Raw genomic sequence first — 14788 nt, forward strand, 5'->3', positions numbered from 1 at the left:
AGAAGCGTTTCGTTTAAGATGATTACGTCACCACTCTTCGACTTTTTCTGTTAATATACCTCCTTAAACATTATTTGTATAGGAGGATAATAAGAATCATCCTGTATTAATATATCGTACAAGATTTTTAAAGCTAACCCTCTCAAAATGTCAAGGAGAATCGAGATCGATGTTCAGACGATTGAGCAAAGCAGTTGAAATAACCTTTTTTTTTCTAAGAATGTGTGATTCTTGTCTTATAAAACAAACATATGAATGTAAAACATACTAGAACATCGTTTTAGGAAAACCGGCAAGTAGCGCCATCTATTAATGCTATTATAAAGCATGTTTATGTTTTTAAAGAACATTTTCATCAATTATTTAATTTTAATTTGAGGGTGTGTATAGTTAGGTAATTTTATATGCTACACAGTCTTCGATCTACTGCCTAACTGCTAAATATCTGTCATGTACTCTGACGTATACAACACATGCTTCAACTAAATTAATGCGTCAAACCTCGAGTATGTGGAAAATATTCTTACGTCATAGTTACCCTCTACGGCAATTTAGGTGTCCCCTAATGGCTCGGTGGTAAGATTAAGCGCTTATAATGTTAAAGTCCGAGGTTCGATATCCACGGTGGATACAGGTCAAACAGCCAGGTGTGTAGTTTTGCACTTAACCAAGAATGTGATTTGGGTAATATATGCTTTTCATCTTTATGGTGAGCTGTAACAAAGGTAGGCAACTGCTGTGATTAAAGTGACCCCGTGTGAGAATAACGAGACAAATGTTTTTTCTTTTGTTTGTTTGTTTTTGAATTTCGCGCAAAGCTGTATGAGGGCTATCTGCACTAGCCGTCCCTAATTTAGCAGTATAAGACTAGAGGGCAGCTAGTCATAACCCCCCGCCGCCAACTGTTGGGCTAATCTTTTACCAACGAATAGTGGGATTGACCGTTGCATCATAGCACCCTCACGGCTGAAAGGACGAGCATGTTTGGTGTAACAGGGATTCGAATTCGCAATCCTCAGATTACGAGTCAAGGGTCTTAATAAATGAGTTAACTCCTGTACCTTACTAATGTTTTATTAATATAGTTATTAAGTAGCGACTATTAATAAATCATTCATGCACTATCAACCTACTATACGCCGTTACCTGATCAATGGTGAGGTTTTCTAATGGCTAACTCGTAGTACAGATAAATAATATTTAAGTGTTGCTATTCTTACAATTATTTTCAAACTCTCACATTAACCGTTATTCACATCCTAGTCTTTAAACACAATTAATCGCAAGAATTATCCAACGAACATTTATTTATTTTAGACTCTTTACATATAATAAACTACATGTTCCTACTCTGCTTGTGTGTTTAACACCAACAGAATATTTTTGTAACTGTAATGAGACGGAAATGTAAACAGAATTAGGCTTAGAATATCTCATATGATTCTGTGAATACAGTGGTTAATAATATATCATAAAGACGTGTCACTCTTTAATGCTATTTAATAATTATTTTAATAATAAATTTAATAATGCTCTTTAATCTATTAATGCTATTATAAAGCATGTTTATATTTTTAAAGAATCTTTATTAATCAATCTGTCAATCAATCAATCAAATAAATCGATTTCTTGCTGTCCATAGTTGAACTCTTCATTTCACTGTCGATGTTTTTGTTTTTGTTAATTAAAACGACTTCGAGATTCCCTAACCACATAAACTTGAAACCTGAACAAGAACGGGACTCGTGAAAGAGGAACATTCACATTTACTTCAAGCAATGAAAACAGCTCGGCTTTCGTTGCTTATCTCCATTTAAAAACGGCATGCTGATAGAAAATGAAACACACACATATGGTTTCATTAAAAAAAATTATTTTCGAGTGCTTTTTTCGTGTCTATCTGGATAATCAGTTCCATAACGCTGGCTTTCATTTACTTTGCCTTCCTTCTGGCTCTACATAAGTATTTGACAATATACCAGGCGAACTGTTTTTGTTTGTTTGTTTTGGAATTTCGCACAAAGCTACTCGAGGGCAATCTGTGCTAGCCGTCCCTAATTTAGCAGTGTAAGACTAGAGGGAAGGCAGCTAGTCATCACCACCCACCGCCAACTCTTGGGCTACTCTTTTACCAACGAATAGTGGGATTGACCGTCACATTATACACCCCTACGGCTGAGAGGGCGAGCATGTTTAGCGCGACTCGGGCGCGAACCCGCGACCCTCGGATTACGAGTCACACGCCTTACGCGCTTGGCCATGCCAGGCCCCCAGGCGAACTGGGTGATAAAATGTAATTTCATTATCCATCTTTCCCATGCAAGTTATAAATCATTGAAACGTTCCAAGTTATTTAAACTATATATTTAATTTGTTGGACTGGCCGAAGGTAAAAGCACTGTTCATTCGTGAGTACATACTAGCTGGAAATAAGATGAATAAAAATGAAAAAAACAACAAAAACAAACAAACGAGAAATTGTTGGTTTCAAAAATTTGCGCAAATTCATACAAGGGGCTATTTGGACTGGATAGAAAGAAGCTAATCAGGCCCCGGCATGGCCAGGTGGTTAAGGCACTCGACTCGTAATCCGAGGGTCGCAGGTTCGAATCCCCGTCACACCAAACATTCTTATACTTTCAGCCGTAGGGCGCTATAATGTAACAGTCAATCCCACTATTCGTTTGAAAAAGAGTAGCCCAAGAGTTGGCGGTGGGTGGTGATGACTAGCTGCCTTCCCTCTAGTCTTACACTGCTAAATTAGGGACGGCTAGTGCAGATAACTCTCGTGCAGATAAACCAAACCAATCAGCTAATCAACAAGGCCACCTCTTGTCTTATCGAATAGTAGGTTACAACTATCACTTATAGAGCGTACCTTCGGCCCCTGAATGGGTAGCAAGATTTCGCAGCAATGTGTTTCGATCCATAAATCCTTGAATTCACTATCAGAACAGGTTAATCACTGCATCCACTACAATGTGTTTGTGTACAAGAAAGCGGGAAAAAAATGCTAAATCCCATCATACAATATCTGTTGACAAGAAAATTATTTTAAAGTTGATTTATATTGTAGCTTATAAGACGTCGTGACTTTAGTCGTACACTAACCATGAACAAACGGAACACATTCCCTTGTGGCCTTAAGGTTCAAACGTCTATTAAGGTTATAACTTTATGTGAAAACAACAACTAAAAGAGTATTTAGCTTTACGATAAATTTATTAACAAGATCTACATGTCGAAAATACAACAATTAGCATAAGAACACATCCTTTAATGCAAATTAACAGACAATTCTACTCCAGGAAACATGTGATAAATGACTGGATTATTTTAAAAGAATGCTAACAAACAGTACATATCACCATTAAAATCATCATATATATTTTGACAACATCAGGTTTACGATACATTAAACATTGCGCATGAATGTATGACAGTTTTAAACTGAGGAACTTTATGAACAAACGTATATACATTGTTTCTTTACATTTGCAAATTACATATCCCAACAACCAATAACCGTACGTATTTCAGTAAATCGAATACAAATGAAATATTTTAGAATATTGAATCAAGTTTTCGAAGCGAAATATTGTAAACTTATAATAAACTACTGATGACATAAATTCATACTTTTTGTGAAGTTCTTTAAAAGATTCACGTTTTAGATTAGAATTAACATTACGCAACACTCATTAGTCAAATCAAATAAATAAACCTTGTTACTAAGCTTAAAAACCGCGCTATTTTGATTAGTTTGCTTTCGAATTATTTTTAATGCTGATTTGCTGACGTATTGTTTCCAAATATTTCAGTATTTAACCCGGAGCCACAACAGCGCCAATACAGTACATACAACGTAAATATATGCTCAAGTTTCAACTAATACATCTAACATTGCTTTGTAATGTTATCAAAAAAGATGTTATATATAGTTACCGTAAATCAAAATGTCTTGTAAACCACGCTGCACATTCCGAAAAATATTCCTTTATACGATATAATGATACACACAGCATTTTTTATATAATGAGTAAAACACCATTCGTTTTAACTAGGGAAACGTATATCTTATTTTTTTCGACTTGATTTAAAAAACTGCGCACTTCGTAAGACGTCATATTTCAGAACGGATTTCATTGATCATTCTATATTTAGAACGGGCTTCACATAATCAGTTACCTTTCGCTGAAAACAACCTGTCGTTTTAATGGTGATGTTCCTGGTTTTATCGAACTAATAAAAACAAAAGAAGACATGCACACGCCTAAGTTTTGTCAGTTGCGGAATAGTAAATAAAACACAAACAATAGGTGTTGACTGTCGCTTTGTATGATAATTCAATAACAAATAAGCGTGTTGTCATTGAAGTTAAAAATATTTTCCGTGATTTACTTTAAAAAAAAATAAGATATTTCTAGAGTATCAGCCCAAAACCATTTAAAAATTTCGTTCCAAATACCACTAAGAAAACATTACTCTGAACACTAATTAAATCAGGGGTTCTTAACCAGGGGTGCCCGCACCCCTAGGGGGTGCGAAGATGATTCCCAAGGGGTGCGAGGATGCCCATGAATAATTAAAGCAAATCTATATTTTTACATAAGAGTATGCTTTATATTTCTCCAGGGGGTGCGAGAAATGATTACTGATTTGAAAGGGGTGCAAACACTGAAAAAGGTTAAGAACCACTGAATTAAATGGACAAGCAGAAGGCTGAGGCATCATGGGAAATGTTTTGGTATGCTCTTATGCAGTTTCGTGTATTCTATGTCATTGATTGTTCTGTGTGAGAGCAGTAAATGTTGGAGAGGGGAAGTTGTTGAAAGTTTCTCATTGTTAGATTTATTTGTACTTATAGTAAAGTTACTAGGGTTATCTGTCTTCGTTATTAATTTAGAACTACCGATCTCATGAAAGGCTTAATTTTACTGAATTTTCTTAAAGCTACACGAGGGTTATTTGTACTAGCCGTCCCTAATTTAGAAGTGATAGACAAGAAGAAAGGCAGTTAGGCAGCATTACTCACCATCAACTCTCTTGGGCTTCTCTTTTTCAAAGGAAAGTGGGTTTGACCATCACTTATAAAGCTCCCACGTCTGAAAGGGCGAGCATGTTCGGTGTAGGACTTCGGACCCACGATCTGCATATTTTAAGTTGAGCTCCGTAACTACCTGGCCATACTAGGCTTGACGAAAAGTGACCACTTTACATTAATAGTACGCCATTGCTCAACCCTCAGGCTAAGAGATTAATTCTTACAATGCACCCGCAGCTGAATATTCACGGAACTATTTTCTAATATTGAGTAGATTTAAACCTATTTGATCACTTTCGAAATTCAGATCTTTACCCGTTCCTTCGTCGTTCTATTAGTTCAGCAGATTTGTGCGCGAGGCTCTACGTAGTAAGAAGCAAACTTGCAAGACGATCAGAAATATTCTTGGTCGTTCTAATAATCAGTCGTATAGGATACGTAAGTAAATCTGATTTGTTTACTACCTAATGTTTTTATTGCCTTCTGGATACCAGTTAATAATAATATTTTACGCTTTCAAAAGTAAGTAATGTTAAACGTTTCTGCTGCTGATATACGACTAAGAAACAGTCTTAAATCTGGATAACTTCTCAAATCTTGCTAATTGGGTGGCACAAGGCAATAACAAAACTAGCACCTAAAATCTCTACCACCTGGTATTTCTTAGTTTTGATTTGACTGAACATCCACACCACCCAAACACTCCGTTTAGTTTTGCTAAAAAAGAGTAGTGTACTTCTATCTAGTGTTCAGTTTACAAAAATCTGTTGTACAGTAACTGAACTCAACTACAGTCTCACAAGTTTATGAAGTGTGTATATATATACACATACATACACAGTACTGTTTGTCTTAAAATGTTACAAATTAATCATAGTAATACCTGAGAGACTAGATTGGGACTATATGGAATTTATACATATGCATATATACAAAATACTACTAACAATTAGTTTCCTCTAGATTTCCATAATATTTCATCATCCAAGTGGATCAGTGGTTAACTTATGATTTTGATGAATCAAATAATCGTTTGGCATCTGATAGTTTCTATTACTGTTCTAGTTGAGTAATAGAGTAGCAACTGATTAACTTTTACAACAAGAACAGTAAAATAATACTTGTATACACAAAATGTAGTTCAAAACAAAAACACCACAAGCACACATACTTAACAACAATAATACCTCGTCGACAGAGGTTGAGCATCATATTGTGTTAGGATGATCTCTGGTGCTGTGCTTTCCTTCTGAACATCTGTAGTACACATGAAATACCATTCTATGAGTCTCTAGTCAACTAAAACTTCAAATGCAATTGAAACTATTATTATTAAACATTACAGATTTTTGCTCCAACTTTGTGGTGATAAGCAAGTAACATTACAATTTCAGATAAAAACAGAAACTTTGCAATTCATTTAAACAGCTTGTCTGCTAAATAACTGAAGTGAATAAACTTGTAACATCAATGTTATATTATTCTTCATATCTGTATATGATCATGTATACAGTTCAGAACTAACGGAAGCCTCGTCTAGTTTCTTTCATTTTTGTTTGTCCAGAGTTTCAGATGTAGGGTGAAATTTCCTCCAAACCAAACTTGATGAAGAGTGGTGAATCACATCACAGGTTGGACTTCATTGTTATTTTAAGTTCATTCAAATGGCCTTGTACTAAACTCACAATCTGATTATAAACACCTCTTTTTGTTTCACATCATGTTTAATCTATACATGAAATAGTTATTTTAACTTATTTTCTTTAGGGCAGAACAACATAATTACAACAAATAAAAACAACTCACCAACACTTCAAAACTTTTTAACACTCCAGGTAAGTCGCACATAATGGTATACCTTACTGACTATCTGCCTACTTAAATAGACATAGCAAAATTACCACAGAAATCCAACAACAAAGTGCACACACACATGCACGTATATATATTCACACAATAACTTTCAAATAAAAAATTAATTATGTACAAGTGCACAGACTCTCCAAATAGTTATGATTTGCATAATGTGTATTATGTATTACCATACATTTACCACATTGTTCAAGTCATAGTTATTTGTATAAGTTGTCACTTGTTGGTGGTTATTTACAAATATTTTAAGAATGAACAATATTTACATATAAACAACAAAACTGCTACCCTGGAAACACTAACATAACTTCAGCAACACTTTCTAGCTTACGTTAGCTTTTGTAATTAATTATAAAGTTATATTTTTAAACAGTGTGAACAAAACTCTTTTTCTTCCACTGTCAAATTAGATCAATTATGTGTCCTTGCAGGTTAACTTAATCTTTGTATCCCACACGTCGCTCACAACACGAATCAGATGTCATCACAATCTACTTTATTCAGCCAAAATATTTAAATGATGGCTGTAAGTAATATTTGAGAAAATGTTCAATCTGATGTGTGGAGTCATGTGGAAACATTAATGTTGAGAGTGAAGGGCTCTTAATATGGTAAAATTTAAAATGTTTCCTTACTGCAATAGAAAATACACAATGCTGTGTATCTTTAAACTACGTGATAGATTTTACACGTATGATTAGCTGTAGTCCCTCCTACCAAATATTTGTTTGTTTCTTTGTTTCACAAAGCTACACAATGGGCTATCTGTGCTGTAGCTTCCATGAGTATAGGACACAGTTTTTGATGTTATAAGCCCAAAGACTTAATAAAAAGTATAAATGTACTGTAAAAATCTGTTTGTAGAACAAAGATTAGACCTACATTTTTTCACAAAAACACAATATTGAACAAAAGTTATGAGCATGAGACTCACAGACATGTATAATTCCATAAACTCTTGTTAAATAAATGTTTATTTTTACCACCTCTGAAACTAGTCTAAGAAAATACTTTACTAATTAATTACAATATAAAATTGTCATAACTAATTGTTACAAGTTCCTGAGAATACATAAAAACAGCTTTGTATGTCAGTTACTATCTTCACATATTATATAAGTGGTTCAAAATTTATTTAAAAGGTTATTTGCCTAATGATTATAAATTCTAGGTTCAAAAATATGTATGTGTAGCTAGTATGTTTTAATACTAAGTTCCAATCAACATTATTCTTATACAGACAGTATATCAACAGTATATAACTTCTAGAAGATATAGGTTGTAGCAGGTCTACACTCTTTATAACTAAATACACACAATAAATTACAATGTCTGTTAATGAGAATATAAGTTCCAGATGTGATAACCAATCTAAAGACAGAGGTGAGAGACCAAACCTTCAATGTTTGAATGTACACATTTTAATAACAGCAGCTAATACATAAGGTATATTACCTAAAATGCATACGTATTTCAGACTGACTGGTAGTAAACGATGTAACATGACACACAACGATATCAGAGAAAACTGCCATGATATGTTAGAACATCCAGTGACCTCGACACAATAATTTGCTGGTACACTGTATGGGCACTGAGATTATTATAAGAATATACCATACCAAGACCATCTTACTTCCACAACTGAAGTCTGCACTTCTTACATAAGTAGTTTTTATACACACTATCAACTACAATCATGTGAGGCACTGAGGTTGTGTAAGGGTAATACCACACTTCTTAAGTAACCAATCTGATTACCCCCACACACAGAGGAAACAACTAACATGTTAGTATCTTATGTGATAACAATATAATCCTTGCATTGCAGCCAGTATAGCCAAACACAATTGCTTCACAACAGAAAGTTAAGTAAGGCTGTGAATATAGAAAATAGCTCAACATAAATCACCAGAAATATGTAGATAAAATAATTTTACTTCTCTCAAAGTTCATCTAGTAACATTCTGTTAAAGACACTCCATTTCAACTTCTAAGAGTAAAGAAAGAGAACATTAGTTTGTTAGTAATAATTTACAAAATAACTCGGTTCTTATCAGTTTTCGCTACACTTTTCATTTGTGTCTTTCAACCAGCTGTGTTTGACACATTTATATACTAAAACTGATCAAATACACTTTTGTTGCTTCTTCTAATAGCATTAACATTTTTTGTGGCTGTGTATTTCAATGATAAATAAATAAATCTATTTTATGGGCAGAAACTCCTTGTTATTTCCTGAATCTATATTTCTGTTCAAGCACATTTTTCTAACTAACTGAGTAATGTAAAAAAAAAAAAAAAGGAATACTTAAGTAATATATACAGACAACATATTGTTATCTGTCCCTGAATAATATAACTGTTTATTGACAATAAAGAACAGACATCATCTAACTGATAATTAGTTACTAGTTTATATTTTTTAATATTAATTACTAATTAGTTCATATCTTAAGTTTGGGCTATGAATCCTCTGCTACCTTCTGGTATGTCCTAAGAAGAACTATGTGATGTCATATAAGCCAGCAATGGTTTTCAGTCTTTTTGCTTCACATCTAATTAAAACATTTAACACCAATCACACCTTATCTAGTGCGAGTTATGCTAGGCTAAATTACATTACGTATTACAAATCCATTTGTCACCTTATCTTAAGTAATGAATGTAGCTGTTTACCATTAAGGTCAAATCTGCTTTAACATTACTTACACTCAGTTTACAGCACATGTGGAATTAAGTCAGATTTTATTAGATTTCTCTATCAACTTCTTTCTTTTATAAGAAAAAAAATAAATTTTATGACTCAGAAGCTAGCTTCATATTTGTCATTGTCTGATTCTTGGAAAATTAATTTACCAATTTTTTTTAACCAACTGTGTGTTATAACAAACTACTGTTGATAGAATTTTGTGGCCAATCAAAGAGAAAGACAAAATAAAATGTGAACACTGTCCTCCATTTCTTTTCAGGACTTAACATTTTAATATATAATCAAGAACTGAATGTAAAAACATGAAAACACTAATTTTCACCTTGCTATTTGCTTAGTTTTTCTGTCTATTGTTGAAGTATCTTCAGTGGTAGGGAAGAACAAAGGTTTTATTATCTTAAAGATATATCTCATTGGAACTGACCAGAAATATCAAACTGCTATTAAGATCCTTTAATTAAGTTCTCTGCAAGGGTTCGGACAAGTCAGTGGTGTTACAGATGAAATTAGGAATATAAAGATAATATTCTGCTTTACGTTTTCAAGGAAGTAGGGTGTCAGAAGATAAGATCTTGGACAAGAGTAAAATATTAAGATAAATTACCATATCTTCTCTTACAGATAGTTAGTCATCAGACACCCAAGTACTGCAGAATCCACATCTTAACAAGCCCATTATCTCTCAAGATGGTAATACTAAACACTAAAACAGCTGAGAAACTGGGTAGCTCATGAATGAAATCCGTGTATCTTACAATAAAATCTATAGAATAAGATTTAATAATGTTACATTAAGACTACTTGAACAGTTTTTTACACAAGCCAAATGTTAAGGCCAACAAACTTGATCTAAATTAAAAAACTATGCCAATGTTAAAATAACTAGAATGCCTTACAGCTGCTATTAACTTTTTTTTTCTTTTGTCTGGCAAGGGCCTCAGTTAATTATAATACACTATCTAAAATTATACTTGGATTCACATATAACAGCATCTATAATGTTTACAAATGAAACCAAGGATCATTTCAATATTACTCTCACCATAAATTACATGCTGGTTAATTAATTACATCTTTTAAGTGAAGAGTTTACACAGTAGTATTGTAATAATAAAAGCAATCAGTATCAGTCGATAAAGCATAAAATACATAGCAGTATGCACAGAAATTCTAAGATATTTCAAAAGATAATTATGATCTTCACTTTCAAAGATTAAACTGTCTTAATCCAATTATACAAAGATCTAATATGTATAGAAATTGTTCAAACTGATGGTGGTGTAAATTCCTGTTATCTATACATATTATTTGCATTGTACAAAAAATATCTTAATGGAATATTAATTGCCCTTATAATACAGTGTTACCACTGAGTAGGAATAAATGTGCCCATATGCTGTATCAAATTCACTTATATGTAGTATATAAGATAAGAATCCATTAGCAAGATGTGCATCTTAAAAGCATTAAGTTTAATAAGTTTTTGGTATATGTAAACTGTGGTTACTAAATTAATTAAAATATATTACTTTTCAATATTACAGGCAGTTTACATGATATGTTTCTAAATACTATACCATATACCAACACAGATTGGAGCATTCTCTTTATACAAATGTTTCATGTCTTTATGTTCTAGGACAAAAAAAATAAAAAAATTCAGATAAGCCAATGTAGCAAATGAAAAACAATAAATGTTTTACAATTTCAAGCAATAATCATGACTTGATATTACATTTCCAAGAAATACTTCTCCCTAAACTTAAATTTAAAAGTAATTCTCATGACCAGAATATAAGTCTTTCAGAGTTCAAAATTATCTTTCAAGAATATATAAAAGATAATACCAGTACAACCTTTCATAACCACCATATACCAACTGTTTTTCTAACTCATATTTTAACACCAAAATCCCTAGGTGATAAATGCTACTGACCATCCTACTCCAACTCAACTACGTTTGTAAAGTGTTGTGACAATGACTGGTAAATTACATTAATAAGGATTTATTTTGTTTAAGAGATTTTAAAACCTTTATTAAAGTTTTAACCTCATTTTGTAAAACATACTGCCTTAAAGAAAAAGCAAACAGTTTAATATTTTGTTCTAAAATGAAAATTGTGGATTAGAAATATATACAGATACATATATCAGAAAAAAAACCAAAACAACTGAAGTAACCAAATAATCAGACTACAAATTCTTATGCCTATGAAACTAAAACACATGCGGTATTATTTCATGGTGTTATACATGGGTAATTTTTTGTTTTAATAATTAGTAATAAAAACAATGAGTCAGGAAATAGCATACACAAATAATTTTTGAATAAAAATTTACTTTCAATTTTTCATATTTTTGGAAAATCACAGCAAAAAAAGCTCATAACAAAAATGTGTAATGTAGAGGAATCAAAGTTAAATTTTATTATAACCATACAAATTTTAAAAGCTACTATGCAAAAAAAAAATCTAACTATAATAGTTTAGAAAAAACAGAAAAATTACTAGAATTTATTCATTTTATTAATGTAAATACACTTAACATTATTTTAAAGAAAATGGTCTTAAGAAAGGGTTGTGTTTTATTGCCAAAATCTGATGAGCTAACATATATGGTAATCCAATTTTTCATTAAATATTTTCAACTGTTCAATACTATTTTTAAGTGTCTTATAGGAATGTGTCAACAGCTTGCATCTTCCAGTAAATACTTGTATTTTAAACTTGAGAATTGTCACAAAATGCACAACTAAAAACTGTAATACAAAGTAACATTGTGTTTAATGTGACAAATAAAAACATATTTGTTTATTTTCACACAGCAAAGTAAATAATTACTTTTTAATATATAGAATATATATAGACATTCTAAAGCTTGCTTAATAACAGAAAATTTAGAGTTCCTTTGGCACTGAGAACGAATTTCATCTTTGATTAATGGATAGCTATTAATAAAAACTTGAGAAAATACTGTTACCTAAGTTTAAAACACAAATCATATTTATTAACTGATGTGTCTAGAAATTAAATTATTTGCTGTAAAAGGTAAATGCACACAATAGGTCATCAACGTTATTTCATGTAGTTGTTGTAGAATTATATTTTCATTAGTATTTAAAGAAAAAGAATTTCATTCAGGTATATGAAGTTTTAATAAACTAATAAATTCAAAATAAAATATCCATTTTTATATAAACAATTTGTAACAAAAAATTATAAAAAAACTTTCTTTTCACAACTGAATATAAAGTACAAACATAATAAACATATTTATATAAAAGTACACATTAATTTTTAAAAAATATATTGTGAGCTTGTGCTGTTTAAGAAAATTAATAACAAGCAATTGGAACACTGATGTTTCCTTTAGCTTTACAAAAAACAATTATAACAGTCTACAAATTCATGTCATTACAGTTGAATAAAAGGCAAAATCAATAATAACAACTGACTGAAATGTGAAACTGTTTACATGGTGAGAGTATCAAGAATTTCTGTGAGCAACAGAAGACTCGCAGAAAATCTCAAGCCACATGACTGATAAGCAACTAAAAAACTGTGGTTGCTTTGAAGCATATATCATCAAACAGAAAGTTAAAAACCATAATAGGTTGACATAGGTAACAGGAAATGAAAAATAGAAACATTCTACATGTTAGATTATAAAATCAAATTTTAAAGGTTTAAATTATGCTTACGTTTAAAGACTGCTGACTAAGAATATTACAGGTACACGTAACTGTGTTTCTATATATATAAATCATTATTATATCACAGATACTTAATTTTTATTCTCATATAAACTAATAATGTATTTGTCATAACATCATAAAATTTTTCCATATCAATCAAATGATTTTAACTTTTCATTAACTTGTTTTAATTTGCTATTCTTATTCATGAACACAACATCAAATGTAAGGTAATTAAAAAAACACTTTTGTTTCTTAAAAAAACAACAGGTGGCCAGTTAGCAAGAGAAATCAAGTGCAATAATCATCTCACTCACTAAGAAATTTCTTTTCCAACTGTATAATTCATACAGGCTTTTCATAAAGCATGTTTTATTTTAAATCCATTAAAAGTTTATATATATATATATATATTTTTACAAATTTACAGCACAAAACTATATCATCTCATTTGGTATTTATACTAAAGCTTGTAGGTACTATGATTTTTATTTCTAGACTAAGTATTAAAATAAAATATAAAGATTCAACTATTTATCCTAAGTAATATTATTCGTATACTTCACACACAACAGTCATTGTAAGCAACAACTATCTCTGCACTATCCTAGAATACATATAGAAAAACCTGCTACCAGATTTCTTTTATACTTGTACATTATATGTCCATAATGTTGTTTTTTTCCTTTTATTATATTAAATTCATAACTCAGTAATTTTTAGCATGAAAGTCTGGAAATATGAATATGAAACAGAAACAACTTGTTCACCTAAAATGATTAGTTTCCAATCCATTTTTTAAACTATTTCAATTTACAATCTTTTGTACTGAGCCTGAATTTTGTAATTAAAACAAAAAATACAAAAGTTTGAAAATAGCAACTACTATATTTTGTTAAAATCTCTTTCAGTGAAATAAAAATTAATTTTTATGCTGACAACTTTTACAAAGGGAGAAATTACAACTCTTTTGGTAAGTTCAAACACACACAAATATATATATTCATAAAGATGTTTTAACACTTCACCTAAACACTTTTGTACAATCTATGTGGAAATTGTGCGAGAAAATTATTCTTGATCAGAAGACCACTGTACATTTTGTTTTTAGATTTCAATATATTACCAAATCAAACCACCAGTTTTTAAGCAACCATTTTCAAACACAACTTATATAACCATATAATCAAAACTTCCATTGTATAATATTTCAACAATTAACATCTCACAACAACATTAATACTGTACAATATCTCGAACAACTATTATTTGTAGGAAAGAGGTTTAATAGGTCAAAAATGGATTTGTGAACTCTTGAGGTGCATTATATATTTATATATATATATAACCAGCTTAAAGTCCTTGATCTTCTGACACAATTAATTAAGTCTTCTATTTCATTGTCAGTGGTGGATCTGGGAATGCTATAATATTGAAAAGAAAGCTGTCATCACAGTAAAGTAAG

At 31.3% G+C, this 14788-nt stretch overlaps 1 protein-coding gene across 2 annotated transcripts in view; it reads right to left on the minus strand.

Annotated features, from left to right (window-relative positions):
* Positions 1-3203: 3203 nt before the first annotated feature.
* Positions 3204-14788, minus strand: part of LOC143228866 (uncharacterized) — a 94724-nt gene continuing 83139 nt past the window's right edge. For both annotated transcript variants that reach the window (XM_076460284.1, XM_076460274.1), the window contains exon 12: positions 3204-14747. In XM_076460284.1, the coding sequence (XP_076316399.1) occupies positions 14716-14747 (32 nt within the window). In that variant the 3' untranslated portion in view covers positions 3204-14715. The remainder of the gene's footprint in view (positions 14748-14788) is intronic.

The sequence above is a fragment of the Tachypleus tridentatus genome, chromosome 1, assembly GCF_004210375.1.
Source record: "Tachypleus tridentatus isolate NWPU-2018 chromosome 1, ASM421037v1, whole genome shotgun sequence".
Taxonomy (NCBI): Eukaryota; Metazoa; Arthropoda; class Merostomata; order Xiphosura; family Limulidae; genus Tachypleus; species Tachypleus tridentatus.